At 40.6% G+C, this 26,330-nt stretch overlaps 1 protein-coding gene across 2 annotated transcripts; it reads left to right on the forward strand.

Annotated features, from left to right (window-relative positions):
• The first annotated feature begins 201 nt into the window (after nt 1–201).
• On the forward strand, nt 202–26,278 carry myo1ha (myosin IHa). Of its 2 annotated transcripts, XM_088994328.1 has the most exons (35): nt 202–282; nt 2,377–2,567; nt 4,238–4,546; nt 4,621–4,848; nt 11,950–12,093; nt 12,158–12,273; nt 12,346–12,544; nt 12,626–12,706; nt 13,034–13,213; nt 13,292–13,390; nt 13,463–13,579; nt 13,669–13,740; nt 13,831–13,950; nt 14,028–14,095; nt 15,351–15,456; nt 15,544–15,624; nt 15,701–15,792; nt 15,935–16,029; nt 16,122–16,168; nt 18,287–18,367; nt 18,531–18,636; nt 18,712–18,829; nt 20,430–20,543; nt 21,373–21,449; nt 21,531–21,599; nt 21,689–21,773; nt 23,220–23,382; nt 23,464–23,547; nt 23,635–23,728; nt 24,153–24,208; nt 24,302–24,437; nt 24,518–24,588; nt 24,709–24,806; nt 24,904–25,003; nt 25,878–26,278. In XM_088994328.1, the coding sequence occupies exons 4-35, from the start codon at nt 4,843–4,845 to the stop codon at nt 25,902–25,904; spliced, it is 3,102 nt and encodes a 1,033-aa protein (XP_088850454.1). In that variant the 5' UTR covers nt 202–282; nt 2,377–2,567; nt 4,238–4,546; nt 4,621–4,842; the 3' UTR covers nt 25,905–26,278. The 2 variants fall into 2 exon arrangements, with proteins under 2 accessions (XP_088850454.1, XP_088850453.1); XM_088994327.1 differs by having other exon boundaries at nt 21,373–21,599.
• Nucleotides 26,279–26,330: the final 52 nt, after the last annotated feature.

The raw sequence follows: 26,330 nt of genomic DNA on the forward strand, positions 1-26,330 counted from the left end.
GGAAAAAGAGCCGTAGATGCTTGTGAAGAGGAGGGGGTACGGGATAGATGAGCAGGTTCTTTTCAGAGCATAGTTCAATTCGGAGGTATGTTTTTTTCCCATTTTTAAAGTGAACGTATTTTACCGGAGAACACATTTTCAAGTGGAAGCACTCCAATGAAAGGGCATGGTATGTCATTTGCTATCATACTAGATGGTGGTGTAGCGAGCGTGGGGTGGGGGTGGGTTCTTCGAAAGTCTGCAGTGACAGGACGTGAGCATCCCCATGAGAGCCCACAGATGGTAAGTCGCGGTGTCACAAAGGAACAATCAATGATTGCATGCATGAATGTAACGGACGAAAAATAAGACCCCACTGAGCACACCCAAGGTCCTAAAACCAGCGGAGTTTATGAATTCGTGTCATTGATGTTTTACACCACCTGTGTCAAAGACAAGGCCAGGGGGGCAAATCTGGCCTGCCACATCATGTTATTCGGCCACATCATTTTATTCAGCATGTCAAGTTCCATGATGCTAACTAAATTGCGAACCAAAATTCCAAATTGTCTCGTGTAACCCACAATAACAGTCATTGTTTTTGACGTCAGATTTGAAAACACGTTATTCATCAATTTATTGTACACTCTGGATGTAATATGTGGAGGGGATGAAACATTCTAATGGCTTCCTCAAGTTCATAACGGCCCCCGAGCGGAAACTTTAACTATAATATGGCCCACGGCAAAAAAATGAGTTTGAGACAAACTCAAATGTCACCTAAGAGAGATGCAATTGTTAATTACATAAACTTCTGCCATCTACTGGGAGAATTTGAATTGCTTTTTCACAACACAATACGTCACTTGAGGGGTGAACAATTACTTTATTTCTATAAAAATAAACAATGTTTTTCCTAGCTTCCAATAGAATCGGATATTTATCTCTTGTCAGTGATTAAAATACAGCCTTTCAAAACTTTTAGGGATGTGGTTGATTGTGGATGTGGTTGATTGTTTTGTGAAGGTTGAGCTCATGAAATTTTGCATCTCTCATTTTGCTGACCAAAATATTCAGGTTGAATTTTTGAGACAGCAAGTGTCTCATTTTCAGTGTTTCCCAACTTTGACTGAGCCAAGGCTCACACAATGTTTTACAGAACCTCACATTACACCATCCAAAAATGTCACAGAAGGTTCTGACTGAAATAATGATCTTTATTGACATAATGTATAGATTCACCTTGTGTAAAAGTGACTCCTGTTTAGTTTAAAATTTTCCTGCTGCTAATATTCTGTTGTATAAATTAAAAACCCAGGTTAATTGTCATCAAATGGTGAGTATAGTTTTGCTTTTGTTGCTACGCTGATGACCATTTTGTGTTTGGGAGTCTTTTACTGAACGAGTTGCTTGTTCTGTAGCCACAAAGGGACATAAGTCTTCTTGTGCCGGTCCCAAGCACTGATAAATACAGAGGGTTGTGTCAGGAAGGGCATCCGACGTAATAGCTTGGCCAAAACAAACATGCGTATCATAAATCTGAAGATGGAGGTTACTGATTCGCTGTGGCGACCCCTTGAAGGGAAAAGCCGAGAGGAAAAGAAGAGGAGATTGCTAGCACATACTCTGTAAATCACAGGTATCAAAGTCAAGGCCCGCGGGCCAAATCCGGCCCGCCGCATCATTTTTTACGGCCCACGAAAGCAAATCAAACTTGTGAAATTTCATGATGCTTGCTAAAATCCGAACCAAAATTTCATATTTTTGGATGTAAACCACGATAACAGTCATTATTCTTGACTTCAGATTTGAAAACTAGTTATTCATTAATTTTGTGTGTGCTCTATATGTAATATGTGGAGGGGATTAAACATTCTAATGGCTTCCCCAAATTCATAACGGCCCTCGAGAGGAATCCATAACTACAATGTGGCCCGCGGCAAAAAATTACTTTGACACCCCTGCTGTAAATGAACAAAGATACATACCGCTTCTCACCTGATGGCCCCAATGCAGTGGTCACAGTGGTTGGCTATCACTGCATTAGTTAGATTGGACAGGCAGTGCAATATCCAATAAGTATATGTTGCACTGCAGGTTTGCAACTGGGATCATCATTTAGTCAGGTCGTAAAATTGCAGGTCTTGAAAACATCAGTGATGTATAAAGCTGCTTTGAGTTGATTATGTATGATACATTCAAGGCCACCAGCGCAAGAGTGACAGCTTTCCCTTCTCATGCCTGTTCGGGAGTAATGGGGAAACAATGGGATCACAGCCTGCGGGCTGGCCCGTGTTTGTAGACCATATTTTTGTCTTGCACCGAGTGTTTACTCAAAACACACCAGCACTTCAGAGAATGAGGTCAACTCACGACTTTAATCTCCTCTCTGGGCAGAAACCCCTCCACCCGCAAAGAGGACCGTATCACCCAGGGTGACCCTCTGCCCACCCTGGAATAGCTGCTGTCAACTGTGCTTAAATGGAACTGGAGACTCAAGTGTTCTGCTCAAGGCTGCTGAAAAGCCACAAACATCTTTTACTTACATCGATCAGGCAGACGAAGAACCATTTAGTCAGCGTCAACATGTGAGTTGGTCAGTTGCTCATCTACTCTGTCGTGTCAGTGATTCTATGTGTTGGCCAATTTCTCATCCTTTCCATCTCTCAGTTAATCAGGGTCTATTATTTTCTCAATCAAGGAAGGAGTTATGTTATTTTGTCAGTCTTGTCAGGCAATTATGATCTTAGTCAACCTACCAAGTCAGTCAGTAAGGCAAGCAGGCAGGCAGGCAGTCAGGGAGTCAGTCACTCACTCAGCTCCACAGCCATCAGCAAATAAAACAGCAGGTTGGCCAGTCAGTAAGTTAATAATGTGGTCGGATTGTGAGATAGCCAATCAGAAAGTGAGTTAGTCAGCCACTGGGTAGGTCAGTCAGCACATCATCAATGCTATTGGTCCATTATCCAGTGTCCTGGAAGTTCACAGACAAATTTGTTTCAGTTCAGTTTACTGGGGTCAGACAATGGTGTGGACATTTGGTTGACCTCTACTCTGAGGTGCGGTCAGTCTGGTTCAGTGCTTCTGGAGCAAAAGTCCTGTTTATTTCAGAGTGCTGACTTTGTAGAAAATAACATTGGTTCGAAAAGAGCTGATGTAACTTTTCATGTAGTCGGCTCATGGTGTCGTCAAAGGGGTCCCAGAGGCTCCATCGCCAGGCAGTTTTGATTTGTGAGATTTGCGTTTAGTATTTTTAAACTAAAACCTGCTTTAAAAACTTTCAACATTATCACTGACATCAAAAGGGTACATAGCATATGATTAACAATCTATCCTGCTGTATATCAAGCATGTGTAGAAATGTGTTTCAACTTCATCAAGTCACCTCTTTGAACCATCTCTTTCAAACCAAAGTTATGACGATTGTTACAGGGCTGTTGAATAATTTGAATAATCGACTATGAGAGTATCTGCGTTAGAAAGAAAGAAAAGAGATGACAGGAGGTATTTGATCACGATAAGAAGATCGGCAGGACAAAACGAAGAGGACAAAATGAGAGTAGATCGCAGGCGCAGCCGTTGTGCGATGCGAGTGTTATCATCGGCTCTCATTCTCAGCATGGAATCTAAAATGGAAAAAATCAACCTCTATGACTCCTGTGTAATTGGATTTGCCAGGTCTCATGCTGAATAAGAGCCCAGTGGGTAACACAAAGCTTGTTAAGATTGGACAAGCATTGCTGTAGCACTCAGTCAGGGGAGAGGTGGGGTAAACCAAGGCAACCCTAACAACCTCTCCCTCTCTGGATTTGATTGTTTCAAACAAGCCCAACTGCTCAATATTATAGTTGACAAAAAGTTTTCTGATTGTTAATCATCAATAAACAGGACAGATACATTTCTTTTATATACTGTATACGACTCAATAGAACAAAGAAAATAGACACCTGTGGTGCGTGTTTGTGTGTGTGCCTGCTTAATGGCCGTTACTGGGTAACAGCAGTAAACAGTTAATTCCGCCCACCTGGTCTCTTCTTGCAAGGGCAAACAACTTCATATTATCATTACTGGTAACTTTATTCCAGGGACAGGATGTGGTAGTGTTTTGAATAAATGAGGTAGACGAAATTTTGGAGCCTCTCAGTCAACCTGTATCAGTCACACAAGATCATTCGTAGGAATGTCATCGTGATGAGAAGAATTGAAGGTGGTCGAATCTGAGCAGTTCTCACCCAAGCAAAATGTCTTTTTTTGACAGATGATTCCTCTCATGACAACAACAGTGTTCTCTGACACAAATCCATAATGCTGAGTCAAGTGTGTCCATACTATCCAGTGTGTCCATAGTATCCATCTAATCAAAGATCAGTAACCAGATCAGGACGCGCACAAGGAGAAGAAGAAATACTTGGGCTGGGGGATTTTTAAGTGTATGATGGACTAACATTGAAAAAGAAGAAGTATGGAAAAGGAAGAAGCTGGGGAAAGGTTAAGGGGCTGAAACTGAGTGTTTTGGATCCAGTTTCTGAATGGTTATGCAACACTCAGCATCGAAGTAGATACTCAGGTAAGAACTGAATAAGATATCTTGGTCCCTCCACCACCCACGGCATGAATGATTAAGCACCTGGTGCACTGTAGCCTTATTGTGGGTCAGGATGGGACGGACGTGTGCATCGGCCTCCAAGCGGCAACACTTCCACGGCTTTGACATAGGGAAGATTCAGAGGCACTTCGACTTGGTTAACTCTTTCACCGGGTGACCCAATGCAAGCAAACACAGGAGGACGGGCGATTCTAGCGAAAGGAAGTGTTTGCAAGTTTGGATCGTGATTGACGACAGCAAAACAGACAACTTCAGAGATGCAGGTTAGATTATTCATTGAATCTCTCTGGGGGTCAGTCCTGTTGTAATAACTTAACATTGGATTTAGTAAATTTGGCGTTCTAAAAGAGATGTAAAAAAGATGTGCTCCTCAAACTCTTGATAGAATTGAATTGCAGTTATGACTCCATTGTTGTTACTACACAATACATATAGTATAAGTATGGAAGGTGGATGAAACTTCCTTGTTGGAAAATTTCTCGCATAACACCTTGCATCTCTCTACCCTCCGTTGAAAGCTGCTTCTCACATGGATGAGATCATGTAGTCTTAGGCAACAGTGACACAAGAGACAAGATCATGGAAGTCTCTTAATTATGATACAATGGGCTGTGCAGCACTGATGCAACCGCACAAATAGCTAGTGCATGACGGTTCATTCCATTGCTCACCAAATTGGCCAACACATTGCACTTATATAAAAATGCATTTTTCTTGGGCGGTTTATAATCCAATTTCCAAAATTGACTGTTAAAAATATTGCACTTTTCATTTTAGGGCTCTTATTGTGTTTTGTGATCCCACCACATAACAGTGACGGCAAATAGAAGTGTGTCTGCCGCTGCTCACGCGTAGAAAAAATATCATGTGACTGTAAAGTGTCCTTGAGAGTTTTGAAAGGCGCTTATAAATGAAATGTATTATTATTATTATTATTATTATTATTATTATTATTATTATTATTATGTTGATATGATATGATAATGCAATGAAATGACATACAATTCAACTGTTCAGATGAGGTCAATAAATATTTATCATATTCATAACTGGATGAGTAACAAGAAAGCATATTCTCCGAATCTGAAGGGGGCGGGACCTTATGAAACTGGCCACTTCCGGGTTCATTTTTTTGCAGATTTTGGACACTTTAAGTCATTTTTATTGGTGTTTTGCATTTGACTGAAAATATCATACTGCATTTTTGGGTATTTTCGATGCTATAAAACGTTTTTCTGATGTCAGTTAGGAAACAAAAAAGCGATATCGGTTGTCCTTTAAACATCCTTCAGCTGCTCTGCCCACAAACTTTGGAACTCACTTCCTCTCAACCTTCGTAATATCGATTGGCCAGTTTCAGAAGGTCCCGCCCCCTTGTTCGTGGCGTCACCCCAAGACGTCTTGCCTTGCTGGAGAATCAAAACAATGGCTTCAGATTTGGAGAATATGCTTTCTTGTTACTCATCCAGTTATTAATATGATTCAAATAGTTCTGAAGAGGAAAGCATACATGTTTGCAATCGATTAAAGAATTTATTCTGTGCCATTTTAAGGCAATAGGGGGGAAATGTAGCACAAAAAAGAGGCAGAAAATGGTGACAAAGCTCCGTGTAAGTAATTAATCGGCCCGTTTCCACAGGCTGATTAATTCCTTACACGGAGCTTTGTCGCCCTCTTCTGCCTCTTTTTGGTGCAACACGAAGTTTTCAGACCAAACAAGTACAGCAAAATGCATTGACGTGATGGAAGGACTGCTACAATGTGTCATTTTTTTCGGTCAGGGGCGTTCCTACTATTTTGCTACCATTTTCTAACACCGTGAAGAGCCTTGAACCAGAATGTTACTAATGTTTGGGATTTTCATTGAATATTTTTAAGCCTTTGGTGTTTTTCTTGTTTTCTCTAATACTGTCTTCCTCTGAGAGAAATCGAAAAGCATTCAAAATGAAGATCACGTGATCATAACAAATGTCGACACGCTGGCATCTCCTATGTCAGTGGTCCCCAACCTTTTTTTGCGCCACGAACCGGTTTAATGTCACACAATATTTTCACGGACCGGCGAATAAATACAGCAAAATAAGACATTTGTTTTTTACTCATTTTGCTAGCTTACGGTGGGCTAATTTTAGCGGTATGTATCACGTGACCTAGACAAGTGTCATCGACGGATGTAATCTGGTAATTTTTCATTTTTCATTTTATGTAAATTATTTATTCTTTCTGCGCGGCCTGGTACCAAATGACCCATGTACCGGTCCGCGGCCCCGGGCTTGGGGACCTCTGTCCTATACGACAAAATAGTATACGATGTCAATCTGTTGTTTTTAAGCCACATTTTCTATTGAATACTAATATATACCACAATGTTGACAGTTCTTTTCTAAATCTTATAATGTTTAGTGTCATTTTAATCATTTTATATTTTGTATTATCGATCTTTATTACTGTGTCGGCGCACACGCTTTCTGCTGACCCAAATACGCATGGCTTCCCACACATGCGAGCTGTCCAAAAATCGCTCTCCCTGCTAACGGTGAAGCCAGAAGAGGTCATCTGTCTCAAAGAGGCGGCGGTGCCCGACGCGGTATTTGCGTCGTAGCGATCCCACCCGCTCCGCCTCGCCATCGGTAGACACACTTCCGTCCCCCCGATTGCTGTGCGAGTGAGATGCTGTGATGGTGGAGAAAATTGCCGTACGCGTTTGTTAAGAAACAGTTATTTTGTATCGTCATTTTGTGCAATGCTCCGCTGGCAAATAAACATCCTACTTGTTCGATATTATCATGTTCGGATTGACAGCTGGGGGCGGTTCCACGCCTCCCCGCTTCCACCACTCCCTTCTTCAGGACAGCGGGTACGAAAACGGGACGTTGTCAACTTGCATTTGTACTTTGTATTACGATGGGCTTTCTATATCTTCGTCCGAGCTCTTTCCCCCCCCCCCACATCCCGTAATCCTTTCGGGATTGTTCCGTTTCTGCACCACCATGTGTGAGTTGCTTCTCGCCATTGTCGTTTTTGGTATTCTTTATTTTTGATTATTCCCCTGGTCCTCTTTTTGGGACCAGCGCTTTGTGTTCTAGTTTAATAAATCATCCTGCACGGACCTCTGTCTCTGTCGCGTTGCTGGCTGTGGATAAAAAAGTAACATTAAAAAAATAAAGCTCTGGTCGTAAGTACGGGTGGTCCTAACTGTCACGGTTTGCAAGGTGGTGATGGCGGGTGTGGATCCCAAAAAGCAGGCAGGAGGGAGCAGGAGGTTATTTGACAAATTGTATTAAAATAAAGTCAACACAAACAAATTTTAAAACAGCAAAATCATCTGAATAGAAAAAATACAAAGTACCAAAAGAAAACCAAGAGTAAACGTCCGCCAAGGTGAAAAAAACACTGTCACGTGCGAGTTGGCAGCTGGGGCGGGGCCTCCGCTCCCGACCTCCGCCAGCTGCTGTCAATTCCCTCATATCAGATATTTAAACCAATCGCTGGCACTTACCCAGTGTCGGATGATTACAATGTCTTGCGCCTCGCCCGTGCCTTGAACTTCTATCAGTATGAGTGTTTGCTTCGCCCGAGGTGTTTATTTGGCTGCGATCGCGGAAGTTTGCTACTTTTCAGGATCGCGCGCTGTTTGCACCCTCGTGTGCCTTTTATTTTTACCGAGCTTGTTAGGCTGGACGGATCACCCCCGCCCACCTACTCACTGTGCTCTGTTTTGTGGTTTTCTGTTCATCACGTTTATCCAGGTCCGCGTTATCTCGGACCCGCGACTTTTGTTAATAAATCCTCTGCCAGCACCCACGTCTCTGCCGCCTGCTTAGGGATCCTTCCCATTCATTAACGTTCCGACGAGTCACCTGCCCCTGTCACGTTCGTAACGTGACAAACACATGCACAGCATACAATGTATACACAATGCATACAAAGCATACAATGACCCGACAACGAATGGTCATGCCGAGAGTCCTTTTGACTGCCACTGATTGTAACGACCAGCACCTGCGAGGCTGCAGGCAGGGCTGACAGCGCTACCCGTTGGTCGCCAATCCAAACGTGGCAGACTGCCACTGATCGGGATGACCAGCACCCCTCTCTCTCTCTCTCTCTCTCTCTCTCTCTCTCTCTCTCTCTCTCTCTCTCTCTCTCTCTCTCTCTCTCTCTCTCTCTCTCTCTCTCTCTCTCTATATATATATATATATATATATATATATATATATATATATATATATATATATATATATATATATATATATATATATATATATGTGTGTGTGTGTGTGTGTGTGTGTGATAGATAGATAGATAGACATATATATAAGCAGGCACACACACATGACTTTTTTTTAAAAGATACAATTATATTCCCTCAGAGAAAGACAGTATTTGGGGCACCAAGAAAAACACCAAAACCCTTAAAAATACTCAAATCCCAAACATGAGCATGATGATGTCTATTGAATTCATGAATCGTCCTCTTGACAGGAGCTTATCTGTGCACGTTCTATCTTGTAATACTGTATGGCAGACTCCTAAGTCACGCTGTCCCCCCATATTGTCTGCTTGTGCAGCCCCAAGAGATGTTTCTTCCTACAAATAAAGGGGGTGTCAAAGAAAGCAGACACTGCATTGCCCCCATCACATCACCAGATTGATTCTGACGTCCCAGAAAGGGTTTCTTCAATGATATTGTTCACCTGTCTCATTGGCTTAAAGTGGGTGGGGTGGGGCGGTTAAGGGTTAATGGCGGGGACACAGGGCCGGTGGGGTGGTTCACGGTTATTGTCCAGGAGAAGGAGGCGAGAGCATATAAGGGTGCAGGGGTTGACATGGAAAAAAACATCTGACTAGCCTCTTCTCTCCTTCCAGTGGGGCCCCCCGGGAAAGTAATGAAGTCCAAATTACAGCACAGGATAACGAAGAACAAGCCTCTATTGTTGCCCCTCAGGGCGCACCAAATGAGTGTCACAGCAAGCAACGGGGCACGGACCGTTACTGCACTATTTAGTCTGCCCCGTTGTTTCAAGACGGCCCTGTTTCAGAGGTTCTCAGATCAGACAAATAGTGCAGCCTCCCCCCCTCGCCAGCACCTCTTTCTCCAGCCTTCGCCTTCACCCTTCCTGTGGACCACCCCCCCACCCACCCACCCCCAAAGTCCTCGTCCCAAAATAGGCCAAATCTCCTCCATTGTGTTTCGACTGCCTAGTGTGAAATTGATTGTGACGTTAAATGTTTTCTAATGAATAATTACTGAATGGATATGCAGGGAGAATATGTGTAATGGATTGTAGACTGCATTTTAAAGACATCTTTTTTGTCTCTGCTTCGTGGTATTTACAGGACAAAAACACTTGGCCTTTCTCAGCAGAAATGAGGGCCATAGGCGAAGGATCGAGGGTAGGGTAGGGAGGAGTGAAGGGCTTTGCGTCAATTAGATCCAATGGATTATCTTTTTTTAAATGTTTTTACAGAGAGAATTGAGTATCAAAGGACTTGTGCTTCCAAAAGAGAGGAGGAGAAAATACAAAACCAACAAAAGCTGGGAAAACCTTTGGTCCTCGTGTTGGCGCTGAGAATGCAAAACAGATTGGTGGAATTTTTCCCACTATGCTTATGTGCCGCTGTTTTTCGGGGGGCTCCCCGTAGTCCCATTTGAACAGGGTGTTGTGATTGCTTGGCGCATCAGCCCTGGTGAAACAGGCGGGCCAGGGGCCAAAATGACCCTCGCTTCTGTCTGCTCATGTGCACAAACGATGTTGCCTTAATGCCAAATCGGACCTCTGGGCGTGTGCACTCAATCGAACTGACTTAAACTATGTTTGTGCCTTTTTTTGAGGGGGAGACTCCCAGCTCCCATTCTCCTTCATAAAATTATTGAAACATTCTCTGACAAATTCCAAATATATGGCAAAATATGTGATTTTGATTTAGGCACACTTGCTCTTGAGATTTAATACAAGGCCTGCAATGCCTGCTCTGCTGGCCTAAAAATATCAGAATCACGGACTGATGTTAATCATATTTTGTCCATGAATTCTTATTAAATAATTCATTTTTTTCTTTCAGCCTCCTGTCATTACTTTTCCACTGTGGTGCTGCTTCCAGATCGGTGTTTTCGTATTTAAGCAGTTAACAATCATATTTGGATTTGGATTTGCCTTTATTAGTCTCGCAGTGGAGAAATTTACATTATTATACATTCTATTCTATTCTATTCTATTCTATTCTATTCTATTTACATTATTATTATATTTCAGCTATCATTTATCACCAGGTTCAGAAATCTACCTGAATGCCTTCACAATTAGTTCTGCTGGTCCTGTCGCAACAAAAGTGTTGCTCTAACCAATCACATTTCAAGTAGACAACACAAAAGGAGTACTAACATCTTATTGAAGGCGCTGGTCAACGTCAGAGTTTTCGCAAACTATGATTGGCTAGTCACATGATTGGCTAGTCACATGATTGGCTAGTCACTAGCAAATCATAGTATCACTAGCCGCTAGTGATAAGAGCATACTAGCCAGAGCTATCACTCTGTATCGGGAGCAGGCTGCATAAGCAAATAGCCTGTGTGTTTTTTTTTTATTTAACGGCAAAATGGCTGAAGGAGGAGAAGAAATGGATTTGGTTTGAGATTTACTGTTAAAGCGATTTCAGTTTAAATAATGGGCATAATTAAGAAAGGTCGGCCAGTTATTTGCTGGCTAATGGTACCCTCTAGTGGACTTATAGTGAATCACACTATAGCCGTCGCACTACTGAAGGCCTAGCGATGAAATCCACGGCTGACCATTGGATTTAATTTATCCACAAGTTGAACATTCAAGTATTAAATGCAGTTTTAGGATGTGCTTGAGGAAAGTTGGTATATTTGAGTTTTGAATATTTTTATTTCCATGTGAGTTGGAGTGGACGAGTACATTTTGCAAGGAGTTGCACCAAAAGGTTGAACGATAAAAACCCAACAAAAACCTTTTCAACCCCAAAGAGCAAAATACAGAAGCTGAAAGTGGTTGTTGGTGGGAAGGAATTTGGATTTTCTTAATTGGTGAATGGGTGCACTATGTTTTTAGACAGAAATAACAAATGTTGAAACCAGGAAGTTCAATAATGTTTATGTATTTCTGACAAAAGGTTTACTTCTCTATTAATGCTTACTAAAAAGTCTAAAACACATAAAACTGGATAACATATCGAAATACTACTCATGATATTTACTGAAAATAGAAATGTATTTTCAGAACTAATGAAAGTACACACAGAAGAGGAAGTCGTGTTGACCGCCGTCTAGGGCGCAATCAGATTATTTCAGTTAATAATTAGTTCATAATTAAGAACAAACACAACATTATTATTCTCAGTTTCCACAGGTAGAGATGGACATGGAGGGTGCTCTTAATGCGAGGGACCAGGTCGGTATTCAAGACTTTGTTCTCCTGGATGAGACCTCTGAAGCAGCTTTCCTCGACAACCTCAAGAAACGTTTCAGCAAGGATCTCATTTATGTGAGTGGGATACTAAACTACTTTTGGTGTATTTTACTCATAAATGTTTAACTCACTCTCCCAGACCTACATTGGCACGCTGCTGGTGTCTGTAAACCCCTACAAAGAATTGGACATCTACAATAAGAAACAGATGGATATGTACATGGGGGTCAACTTTTTTGAACTTCCACCTCATATGTGAGTCAAAAATTAGCATTTATATTTTGATTTATGCTTGACTTAACCTTGTGCCCGACTGCCCGTGGCTAGTTATGCTTTGGCCGACAACGCCTACCACACCATGCGGTCTGAGTTCAACAATCACTTCATCCTCATCTCGGGAGAGAGCGGAGCAGGGAAGACGGAAGCCTCGAAAAAGATTCTACAGTATTATGCAGTCAGCTGTCCAAGCACCACTCTGCTTAACACTGTCAGGGACAAGATGCTCATGTCCAATCCTGTCCTTGAGGTCTTATTTAATGCTCTACTATGCTGTGATGACAAAACCGGTCAGATTTGCTTGTATTATACACTTTGTGTCTCCATGCAGGCTTTTGGGAATGCCAAAACGCTGAAAAATGACAACTCGAGTCGGTTCGGAAAGTATATGGATATTCAATTTGATAGTGAGGTAAGAAGGGTTCCATTTTGTTTGTCACTCAACTGGGTCCCTGTCCCAAGTGTGTTCACTGTCGCAATTTGCAAGGTGGTGGTGGTGGAGGACCCAAAAAAGCAGGCAGGAGGGAGCAGCTGGGTGTAATTGACAAATTGCATTAAATAAAGACAGCAGGAACAATATCTCAAATTAAAAAAGTCATCAGAACAAAAAGGTCCAAAGTAGCAAACAAAACCATGAGTAAAACTTGACGGACTTGAAACAAACGTGACTGGATGAAATTGAAAATTGAAATGTGACATTCACACATACATTTCTGAAACCGTTGCAACTGTGCAACAGGGGGATGCTGTCGGCGGCCGCATCCTGAACTACCTGCTCGAAAAGTCGAGGGTGGTGCATCAGAACCACGGGGAGAGAAACTTTCACATTTTCTACCAGCTCCTAGAGGGAGCAGAAGAGGACCTGCTGCACCAACTGGGCCTTGAGAGAGACTGCCAGCATTACAGCTATCTAACACAAGTATGAGCAAATGATCTCCAACATGGATACATTGTATTTGCATGTTTGCCAAATGTCACTGTGTCAACTCTCCGACAGGGAGAGCGGTCCATTGTGCCTTGTGTCAATGACAAAAATGACTGGAAGACTGTCAAAAATGGACTTCAAGTTATTGACATGGATCCAATAAACACTAATGTAAGTGAGGATGTTTATTGATGTTTTCAATTTCAAGTGAATCATTTCAGTGGCCTTCCAAATTGTTTGTAGCACTTGTTTGGGATTGTTGCGAGTGTTCTTCACTTGGGCAACGTTAAATTTGAGCCTGACAGGAAAGGTCATCCTATTCTCAACAACAAAAATGCTGAGTTACGCTGGGTCTCAAATGTAAGAAATATAAACAAAAATTAAAAAAAGAATGACTTTAAGAACAAGAACCAAAAAAGGTTCAGCTGGTTCGTGTCATATCATTGCAGCTTCTTGGAATTGATGCTCACAGTCTACAAGAAGGACTAACATACAGGAAGATTGAAGCCAAAACAGACCAGGTGTGACTCTTAAATTACTTTTGGAATTGAAACGCCCCACAATCTAAACATAAGATTTACTGGTTATACAATATTTGACTTCTTCTCCAGGTGCTCAGTCCATTTACTGTGGATCATGCCGTCTTTGTGCGCGATGCCCTGGCCAAGGCCATATATGGACATACCTTTACCTGGCTGGTAAACAGGATAAATGAGTCCATGGAAAATACTGTGAGCTAGTGTAAAGTGTGACATCTTTGTCAAACATGACGGCATTTTATAACTATCATTATTATATTTATTTGCAGGATTCTTCTCAAAAAACTGTCATTGGACTTTTGGACATCTACGGTTTTGAGGTTTTTAATATTAACAGGTAGGCCACTTTGGCCTTACTTATGCTTCACGAGTATAAATATTATTCATATAGACATTTGCATGTCAATAAGTTTTTGTGTATGCCTGAAAAAACTCTCTCAAAGTCTCATTTACCTCAATGCTCTTTAAAAGCAGTGGTGAGCCGAGGATTTAATAGCAAGGCCTTTAGTAGTGCTATGTCTGAATCAATCCAGAACTGCTACTGTAAAAAGTGTGATGTGATTTACTATAAATTCACTACAGGGTACTATTAGCCAGAAAATCTTTCTTAATGATGTCCATTTTTTCTTGAAAAATCCGTCTTAAAAATGGCTTTAACAGTAAATCCACAACCAAATCAATTTCGTCTCCTCCTTCAGCCACTGTGAGTTGACAAAACCTCTATTAAATCAACACAACAAAATATTTTCTTATGCAGATCGTTATCGATATAGTGTACTAGCTCTGGCCAGTTTGCTCTTGTCATTAGCGGCGAGTGATGAGAGCAGTTTTCACATACTATGATGGGCTAGTCACTAGCCAATCTTAGTTTCTAAAACTGGGACTAGTCAATCATAGTTAGCAAAAATTCGGAAGTATACCAACGCCTGCAAGAAGGCGTTGGCACCCCTTTTGGGTTGTCAACTTGAAATCTGATTGGTTAAAAAACACAGTGTGATCAACACATTTAGTGTGACAGGGCCTGCAGAACTGATTGTGAAGGCATCCAGGTAGTGTAGATTTCTGACCCTGGCAACAAATGATGGCTGAAATGTAATTGGTTAAATGCTTAAATACGAAAACACACATCTGAAAGCAGCACAACAGGGGAAAATCAATGAAAGGAAACTGAAAGACAATTTGGAACCCAGTCAATAAGAATTCATAGACAAAATATAATTCACAGCAGTCTGTGATTTTGTGATTTTAGGGCAGCAGAGAAGGCTTTGCAGGCTCTGACGGTCCACCACTGTGTACAACTGATCCCAATACTCTTAAGCCAACTATAATATTACCGGTTCCTAAAAGTTGAACAATCTGAAGTTGTTTTTAAATTAGATGCCATGAGATGTTTTTTCCATGCAGCATCAGAGCTCAAATAAGATTAACCTTTCGAAATAGAATCAGAATAATTAGTCATGCATGTCTTTCACCTCTCATATATTTGCTATCATTGTTGAAGAGATTGATGTGTGATTTGTCGGTTACAGTATTGAGAAACAAAAACACAACCATCCACTATGATCTCTTACTTGTGGCTTTCCCCTCTTCAGTTTTGAGCAGTTCTGCATAAACTACTGCAATGAGAAGCTGCAGCAACTTTTCATCCAGCTGACGCTCAAGGCCGAGCAGGAGGAATACCAAGCGGAGGATATTGAGGTACGCCAATTCTACATCCAAAACAAAAAATGCTTTAATGCTGATTTGGTGTTGAATGGAGTCCCACTCACATGTGGTTCTCCTCAGTGGGAGCCGGTGGAGTTTTTCAACAACAAGATCATCTGTGACCTCGTGGAGGAGAGACACAGGGGAATCATATCAGTCCTGGTATGTGCTTGCTCGAATAAATATACGATCATGCCCTGAGAGGGGGCCAATTATTACATCGATTCTGAACCTACAGGATGAGGAGTGTCTGAGGCCAGGAGAGGCTACGGATCTCACTTTCCTGGAGAGACTGGAGGAAAAAATGGGAAATCACCCGCACTTTGTCTCGTGAGTTCAGATCATGCTGAAATGTTGCTGTTGAAATCTATTGTTTCAATTTTCATCTGCTGCCAAGAGCCTCATGAGTGGGTTGGCAGAAAGTCCTCATCTGTCCTCATCTGCGCTCATCCTCTATCTCCTTGGAGTGTAGACACAAGCTGGCAGACAAAAAGACACGCAGAACGTTGGAGAGAGGAGATTTTCGTCTCTTGCATTATGCCGGAGAGGTCACTTATTGTGTTGTGGGTAAATTAAAGCTCAACTTACATGTCAGCACTCAAAGAGTTAAACGTTGTGTTGATCAAGGACCCTAATATGATGTGATATTTATTTTGTAGGTTTTCTGGATAAAAATAATGACCTCTTATATAAGAATATTAAAGATGTAAGTATGCCCCTTGATTTTCGATAATTTTTTTTGTAATTGAAAACTCATGACTCCGCAATATGACTGTGTAGGCTCTCTGTAGTACATCAAGGAAAAGGTTTCTTCAGTCGTCATCTGTACTTCTTTGAAGGTGTCGGACGTTTCACTCCTCATCCAAAGTGCTTCGTCAGTGAACGAAAATGGTTCTGGTAAACCTGGAGAGCAGTTGCAATACCTTATATTGCTTGGGTTTCTGAAAAACTACAAAGGGTCCTATGGCAACACAAAATTCCGACCAATTTCAAACCGACAAATACCTTAAAATTAGTGCATCCAAAAGATAGTCTGCCAAATGAAAAACAAAGTACAGTGGTACCTCATTTTACGAACCCCTGGGCTTACGAACTTTTCGGTTTACGAACGTTAAATTTATGACCATTTTACCTTGGTATACAAACTATTTTTTGGGATACACACGGAGCTGCCACAATGAGTGATGTGTCGTTTGCGAACGAGCCTGTTCTCCTTTAAGAAAATGGCAGCCGGCTTGTTTTGGTTCTCTATTCCCCGCCCCCAGTCTTCGGTCAAAGCCACATGATTGGTCAAGAACGCAGCAGTGAGGGGAGGTGGTTTAAACATTAAAGAGACAGGCAGACGACCGAGAGAGTGACAAAATGGATAGAAAACAGTGACTCGTTTCAACTTTGATAGTTCAAAGGCAGAGTGTAGACTGCAAGGTTAAAATTCCCATCAATCACGCTCCACAAATAACCAGCACGAGCCATCAGTTAGGGCGGCCCGGTAGTTGAATGGTTAGCACGGTAGTCGAATGGTTAGCACACCGGCTTCACAGTGCAGAGGTCGCCGGTTCGCGTCACGCTCTGGCCTCCCTGTGCGGAGTTTGCATGTTCTACCCTGGTCCACATGGGTTTTCTTCGGGACCTCCCACATTCCAAAAACATGCATGGCAGGCAGATTGAACACTCCAAATTGTCCCTAGGTGTGAGTATGAGAGTGACTATTGTTTGTCTTTGTGTGCCCTGCGATTGTCTGGCAACCAATTCAGGGTGTCCCACGCCTCGTGCCCAAAGACAGCTGGGATAAGCTCCAGCGACCCTAATGAGGAATAAGCGGTACGGAAAATGGATGGATGGATAGCCATCACTTCAATTTCAAATGAAAAGACAAGCAAGGGACCCTAAATAAGGTATATTTTATGTCGTTTTAAGGCTTAGAAAATTGTTTTATGGCGACCTGGGAACGAATTATTCTTATTTTAATGGTTTCTAATGGGAAAATAATTTTTGGGATACATCCTTTTCGCCTTACACACTCTGTCTGCGAACCAATTAAGTTCGTAAGCCAAGATATCACTGTAATGTATTTTTTCTATGCATTGTAAAAATAAAAATTGCGAAGAGCAATACATTGGGAAACTTAACAAATGATCAAAAAGACATTATCAACATTGTCGAGAGAAGGCTAGTGGGCCTCAATCTGCAGTACATCTGCACCTAAAAGCTAGCAACCACTCATTCGACGACAGCGAGGTTAAAATCTTAGCTAAAGAAAATAGATGGTTTGAAAGAGGCGTAAAAGAAACAATTGCTGGAAAACAGCAAAACCCTTCACTAAATCGCCATGGTGGTTTAAGGTTTAATTAAGACTGTGCTTACCACAGACTTATTAGGTCGTTACCACATAGGCTTAGTCATGCTAATGGAATGATACCAGAGCTAATGAGGCAATCAGAGCCAGGGATAGGACATTAGAGGTAATCAGACAGAACAAAAGAGGTAATCAGATTGGTTTCAGGGCGTAGTCTGCTTCTCTCCCAACCTTAGAGCAAGGACCTATCAGAGCAGAGGTCTGGCACCGCCACTTCTGTCCGATAGGGATGTACATAGGGCCAGAGTGACCAGCACAACTTTAGGTCACTGACGAAGCTCTTTGGATGAGTAGCGAAACGTCCAACACCTTCAAAGAAGTACAAATGATGGCTGAAGAAACCTTTTCCCCATGACTCAGGATTTTATTTTACAATTTGAGTAAATATTTTGATCATTTGAATTCTCCTCTGAAGCATGTCAACCTCCTGATGCATTTTTTTCTGTGCGTTCTCCCACCTCTTCCCAGCTCATACGGCAATCAAAAAACAGTATTGTTCGGCAATCCTTCACTTCCACAGACACAGACAGCAAGCGAAGACCAGAAACAGTGAGTTCCCTATCACAACACTGTCAAAAACAGTGTGCGATAAGCAAAATCACACCCAGCAACTACTGCCGCTGACTGTGTGACATCTCATCTTCAAGTCATGTGCACCTGACAGATGAACTGTTGACTCGGGATTATGAGGGGAATTCTGTACTGTATGTAGGTGGCCACCCAGTTTAAGAGCAGCCTGCTGAAGCTGACAGAGATCCTCGTGGCCAAAGACGCTTGGTACATACGTTGCCTGAAATCCAATGAGTCCAGAAACTCAGGTACTTTTATGAAAAATATATTTTTTAAAGGAGATGCAAAATCAAATTTTCACGTAGCTTCCTTTGCAAACCCAGGACAGTTTGATGAAGCTCTGATCAGACACCAGATCAAATATTTGGGCCTGATGCAGCACTTGATAGTCAGACGTGCTGGTTTCGCCTACAGGAGGAAATATGAAGTATTTTTACAACGGTATGAAGACTTGGACATTATACTGATTGCAAACTTCAGATTCCTTGTACAGCAAGGGTGTCAAACTCAAGTTTTGTCGCAGGTCACATTGCAGTTATGGTTTCATCTAGAGGGCCGTTATAAATTTGGGGAATCCATTACAATGTTTAATCCCCTCTACATATTACATATAGAGTGTACAACAAATTAACCCATTTACGCAAAGCGTGTTCATATGAACACAGATAAATTAATTTTAAAAAATCTAAATAAAATCAAAACAGAGTATCAAATAGGTTCAAACGGAGTATATAATTAAAGGACAACCGACACCATTTTTTTTTGTTTCCTGACATCAGAAAAACGTTTTATAGCATCTAAAATACCCAAAACACGCAGGCTGATATTTTTAGTCAAATGCAAAACACCACTAAAATTGAATTAAAGTGTCCCAAAACTACTTCAAAATGGTGAGTTTCAGAAGGTCCCGTTCCCTTGTTCGTGACATCACACCAGGACGTCTTGCCTTGCTCTAGAATCAAAACAATGGCTTCAGATTTGGAGAAGATGCTTTCTTGTTACTCATCCAGTTATGAATATGATTCAAATAGTTCTGAAGAGGAAAGCATACATTTTTGCAATCGATTAAAGAAGTCCTTCCATCTCATTTTGAGGCGTCTGGACTCCAATGTAGCGCCCAGAAAATGCACAAGATGGCGCCAAGCTCCGTTGGAAATGGGCTGATTTGTCTGCTGTGAATTTGTGTCAACTAGTTTCAAATAGTAGTCTTGCAACACACAACGATTCACCATCGCGTTATTGTGTGTTGTATGTGTTTTCCTTCGAATTTCGCCATCAACACGGATAAACACGAAGTTTTCAGACCAAACAAAGTACTCAAAATGCATTAAGTGTCGGTCATGGGCGTTCCTGACGTGACGTCACGTCAGGCATCGTCATCAAATCGAAAACAAGACTTCCTGAATATTCAGCGCAAGTCTTAAAACGTAAAATATAGCTATGTGCCGTGGAATCTTTGTAAAATACACTCAGTAGAAGTCATTTGAAGTGATTTCACAAATTATGGACACAACTTGTCCGGAGGCGTTGGTTGTCCTTTAACAATAATATAACTAGATATAATTAACAATAATTAATGTGACAAGAAACAACATTAAAGCATTTGAAAATGAATTTATATGTGTTCATATGAATACTCGTCGTAAATGGGTTAATGAATAACTAGTTTTCTAATTTGAAGTAAAAAATAATGATTGTTATTGTGGTTTACATCTGACAATTAGAAATTTTGGTTTGGACTTTAGCAAGCATCATGGAGTTCGATTTGCTTTCGCGGGCTGAATAAAATGATTGGCGGGCCATATTTGGCCCCCGGGCCTTGTCTTTAACACCAATGTTGTATAGGGTACACTGCCGCTACTCACCCACAGAAAAGCTCATCCTGCGACCTTAACAGTTTTGAAAGGCGCTTATAAATGAAATGTATTACATATTATTATTATTATTATTATTATTATTATTATTATTATTATTATTATTATTATTATTATTATTATTATTATTACATTATGCTGATGCAAATACATGTTACACTGAACAGATATAAAGCTTTGTGCCCAGCCACTTGGCCACACTGGAGAGGAGAACCTGCTGATGGCGTGTTGTTGCTGGTTCAACATCTGGGCTATTTTCCAAACGAGTACAAAATGGGAAGGTCAGAAAAATATTTTCTTTATATGTCATTCAACATTGTTGATGGAATATATTCACAGTGTCAGAGAATTTATTTTCAAGTATATTCCAAAGATTCTCACTGGAGTTCACATTATTGTTGGCCGTCATCCCAAAAATAATGTTCTTTCAGTTTTTGAGCCCCTTTCCCCTTGCTTTGTGATCCTGGAATACTGAATGGCATCTGCAAACCTCAATAGATTTTTTTTCTAGCCCTACAAAGCTCAACTTGTCACGATTTGCAAGGTGATGTTGTTTGATCCCAACAAAGCAAGCAGGAGGAAGAAGGAGGGTGTATTTGACAAGTTGTATTAAATAAAGTCAGCAGGAATAAAAATCTCAAACAACAAAGTCATCAGAACAAAAAGGTCCAAAGTAGCAAACAAAACCGGGAATAAAACATCACAAGATGAAACAAACCTTGACCCGACACCGAATTGTCGTGCCGGGAGTCCTTTTAACTGATTAAAACGACCAACACCTGTTCAGCTGCAGGCGGGGCCCGACAATGCCACCCGTTGGTCGTAAATCAAAATGTGACACAATTTAATATGTTGAGAGCTCATTATTTCACTATGAAGATGATGATACCATTCATTGTGCTTCATCCTGCAATTTTTCTGTCACACGCTACATGTTATTTTTCATTTTTTGGACTGTTTTGCTAGGGTACAAAGTATCGACCCTCTTACTTGCAGATTCGCAGACCCTAGCGGAGAAAAATAGAAGCCCTTTCATTCTAATTCAGCAGATTATAACTTGAAAATTGAAATTCAAGGTGAATATCTTTCACAAATGTTTGATTTCATTAGAACCAAAATATTCATCCGCCATCCAAGAACCCTGTATGCCACAGAGGATGCTTTTGAAAAATGCAAACATCAATTGGGTGAGCACAAATGCAATCAGGTACATCATAATCAAGGCTTTTGCAGTTTCTACATTCAAAGAATGTCCCTTTACATTTCAGCAACCAGACTCCAGGCCAAATACAAGGGCTACAGGGCAAATTGCGAGTTCAGAAAACAGAAGGAGGCTGGTACATGCATGACATTTACCTAAAGTAATGTGCGATTTGGCGCATGGATATTATTCCACTTGTTTTTTTTTTATTTTTTGTGCCCACAGCAACAAAGATTGAGACATGCTGGAGAGGAATGCAGGCAAGGAAGGAGAGAGACAAGAGAGCGTGGGCAGTGAAAGTTATTAAACAGTAAGAAAACAGGATGAGAATTGTTAGAACTACAGTTTATATACACATCCTAAAAACATCCAATGTTATTTCATTTCTACTTATTTTTATCAGTTAGTTAGTCTATATATGGATATAGTTTAGTTATTTGTATAGGTTAGTTTAGTATACATGTACGTAGCTCCGTTAAAACCTTAAAGGACAACCGACGTCTCCGGACAAGTTGTGTCCATAATTTGTAAAATGGCTTCAAATGACTTCTACTGGGCGTATTTTAATAAGATTGCACCGCATATAGCTATATTTTACGTTTTAGGACTCGCACTGAATATTCTTGTTTTTGAAGTCTTGTTTTTGAGTTGGTGACGAGTCCTGACGTCACGTCAGAAAAGGACCGCCTCCTGACCGTAAAAAAGACGCATTGTAGTCTTTCCATCACGTCAATGTATTTTGCTGTACTGTTTTTTTTAAACCCTTGTGTTACATCCAAAAACCGCCAGCAGAGGGAGTCCAAGCTCCATGCAAGGAATGTATCAGCCTGTGGAAATTGCTGATTGCTGATTCATTCCTCACAGGAGCTGGTCACCATTTTTCTGCCTAGTTTGTGGGACGTTACATTGCAGTCCAGATGCCTCAAAATGACACGGAAGGACTTCTTTAATCGATGGCAAACATGTATGCTTTCCTCTTCAGAACTATTTGAATCATATTCATAACTGGATGTGTAACAAGAAAGCATATTATCCGAATCTGAAGCCATTGTTTTTATTCTCCAGCAATGCAAGACGTCTGAAAATGCCCAATTCGCACCTCAATTTTTTGCAGATTTTGGACACTTTAAGTCATTTTTATTGGTGTTTTGCATTTGACTAAAAATATCATACTATACATACTATACTATACATATGACCACTATACATATACTATACATAATATTTTGGGTATTTTAGATTCTATAAAACGCTTTTCTGATGTCAGTTAAAAAACAAAAAAGTGACGTCAGTTGTCCTTTAAACTATCTTGTTTCAGTCTTAGATAATATTCATCATTGTATTTCGCAGCTGATAGGTCCTTTTTGAAATGACATCACTCCTGTGGTCTATATCTCCTGGAGACAGCTCTCTCTCTCTCTCTCTCTCTCTCTCTCTCTCTCTCTCTCTCTCTCTCTCTCTCTCTCTCTCTCTCTCTCTCTCTCTCTCTCTCTCTCTCTCTCTCTCTCTCTCTCTCTCTCTCTCTCTCTCTCTTTTTGGCTTCCTTCTCTCCCGTGAAGATCATTCTCTAGCTGCCTGAGAAATAAATAATCATGTTTGTATATCACCTTGCTTCCTGCTGATTAAATATTTAGACCAACACAAGTGAAGAACCAAACCAGGAGAAGAACTTTATTATTCACATAACAAGAATATACCACGCCTCCCATCACAAGAGATTTATACAATATTTTTCTATATGCTATTTTATTTTCAGATTTATCAAAGGTTATATGACCAGAGGCCAAGCAAAATTCACAGACAACTCTGAGTATTTGGCCTTTGTGAGGCAGAATTACCTGAACAGGCTCAAAGACAACTTGCCAAAAACGGTTTTGGATAAAACCACATGGCTCTCTCCACCACAAGTGCTCGTCGAGGTAAACTGAAACAACATCGATGAGAAAAATAATAATACAAATCAATTGCCAGTCCGTTTTTGTATGTTCTTCCTGTTCCAGACATCAGAAATACTTCGTAAACTGCATTACCGCCTTATGGTACGAAAATATGTAAGAGGGATCACACCCCAGAGAAAATCACAGGTAGCAAAGAGTTGAAAGCAATTTCCATTTCTTTATCATTATCATCATCATTATTATTTTTACTTCTTGCAATTTACTTTTTTTAAGCTTCAAATGAAGTTCATTGCCAGCTGCATGTTCAAGGGGAAAAAGGAAAGTTATCCGCAAAGTGTTGCTCAATCTTTTGCGGCAACCAGAATCAGTAAGTGACAGACTTTTAATACAAATACAAATACAAAAAAATAAAAATAAAAATAAAAATAAAAATAAAAAAAATACAAATACAAAAAAATAAAAAAATAAAAATACAAATACAAAAAAATAAAAATAAAAATAAAAATAAAAATAAAAATAAAAATAAAAATAAAAATACAAGAACAAATACTAATACAAATACAAATAAAAACAAACACAAACACACATACAAATACTACAAGTACAAATACAAATAAAAATACAGATAAAATACAAATACAAATAAAAAAAAATAATGATAATAATAATAATCAGACAAGCACAGCTATCATGGATCTTGTGAAAACTATTTTCTTACGTGTGGATCAAACTCTTCGCACTTTATTTAATATTCTATATTTAAACAGTTACCTTCTGTCGAATCACTTTAGGTGAGCAAGACATCAATGCAAGGGTCCTGCAAGTGATTCGCCATGAGCACATCAAAGTAAACAACTGCATTTTTTGAAAAGCTTTTTTTTCCTTCTGATTGTCTATAATTAAACCCATTCTTCTTGCGATGGGATTTATATTTCTGCAGTACAGCGTCCCGATGATTAAATACGACAGGAACGGTTTCAAAACGAGGCCGCGACAGCTCATTTTCACTCAGGCGGCGGCCTACATGGTGGAGGACACGAGGATCAAACAGAGGATTTTGTACACTACTCTCAAAGGTCGCAATTGTTGTCACCTACACACCTTCCATTGCCATTTTCTGTTCAACTATTAAGTCTAGGAACATGTCCCATTGTAGGGATTTCTGTCAGTAATTTGACAGACAGTATGATTGTGTTACACGTAGCGTGTGAGGACCCCAAAGAAAAGGTACGGAATATCATAGCACGACTTTGTACGCTATTTTTTTTACAAAGATAATAAACTACACTTCACATCAAAATCGTCCAACTTCTTCAAACATGCTGAACGAGGGCCATTGTTTTTCAGGGAGATCTTGTCCTGCAGTGCAACCACTTGTTTGAGTTGGTGACCAAACTTAGCATCATTGCTAACAAACAGAACGCGGTCAATGTGGCTCATGGCAGGTAAGACACAAAATGGAAAGATAAAGAGTAGATGCCAATAAAGTTGATAGCATATAGGTGAGCTGATTAAAATGTTTGTGTTTGCATTGGTGTTTAGCATCAAGATTGAAATTCAGGCTGGAAAACAAAGCGCAATAGAATTCAGCACAGGCCCGGAACCAGACGTGTTTAAGGCCAAGAACGGACATCTCATGGTGGTGCGTTCATGTTGTCATTGCAACCTTTTCAACGACCGTACTTCCTGCTGTTTAAGGCGCACACAGAAGCCTTGATTTTCTGTAAAAGACGACCCTGCGCCTTATACACTGGTGCACCTTTTATGTAAAGTAATATGTGAATATGTGAAACGTCCGACACCTTCAAAGAAGTACAGATGACGGCTGAAGAAACCTTTTCATCGATGGACCACTCCTGTACGACTGAGAGTTTACACAGACGAATATGTGAAGTGTTTAAGATTGAATGACTGTCTGTGTTTTTTGTGTTGTCACATTATTTGTTATTTTGTTTTTGACTTCAAGATGGCGCCACGAGAGTGGCTGCCTTTACAACATTTGTTTTTGCTGCTGTGAAATGTAAATTTCTCCATCCATCCATCCATCCATTTTCCGTACCGCTTATTCCTCATTAGAGTCGCCGGGGGTGCTGGAGCCTATCCCAGCTGTCTCCGGGCACGAGTGAGACAAATAAAGGCTCATTTAATCTAATCTAATCTAATCTTATCTAATATTGAGCCACAACAAGTCTCACAAATACTGTCACCAGCCATGACTGCATTTCCCCCTGTTGAAGTAGTGCGTAACCCCAGCCTCTACTGTCGCGCCTCATACTGTAATGTGGTGTGCCTTATAGTTGGAAAACTTTTAGATATTTCTATATTATATTTGGGAAACTTTTTTTATTCATTGAAGGTGCGCTTTATAAATGGAAAAAGTTTGAAAATGCAACATTCATTTGAGGCACACTCTGGTGCAGCTTATACACTAGAAAATAAAATATAAATGGAAAGTTTTGAGTTTTCGGCAGGGGCATTATTTACTGGAATCAGCAACATATCATTTGTCATTTCAGGTTGCCCCTCGGGCCAGGCCGAGGTAACACGAGTGACGAGGAGACACACAAGTGGCCCCTGCATTATTTCATCAGAGACCCCATAGGCTGTATCACCATGGCCACCGGAGACACACCTGACCTCAGTTTTATGCACTTTAGGATGGGCTTATTTGATAAAAATATCACCTCTTACGATTTAATTTTACATTCATACATCAGATACTTTTATGTACTTTTTTTGACCCACTCGCGTGCATCAGGATATTTTTCACAATCTATGATTACAAGAGGTATTAACATAACTGTTTATGGTGGTGGTTGCATTGCAGAATTGTCTCGAATATACGTATTGCCATGTCGAAGGTAAGAAAGAGCGGAATGCAGCGCTACTACAAACACAAACACAATTCAGATATGAACAATATTGCACAAATTAGAAGCCCAGCATTGTCTTTCAAGGTACAATTGTAA

Source organism: Hippocampus bargibanti, linkage group LG04, assembly GCF_051943395.1.
Source record: "Hippocampus bargibanti isolate YZ-2025 linkage group LG04, ASM5194339v1, whole genome shotgun sequence".
NCBI classification, from domain to species: domain Eukaryota; kingdom Metazoa; phylum Chordata; class Actinopteri; order Syngnathiformes; family Syngnathidae; genus Hippocampus; species Hippocampus bargibanti.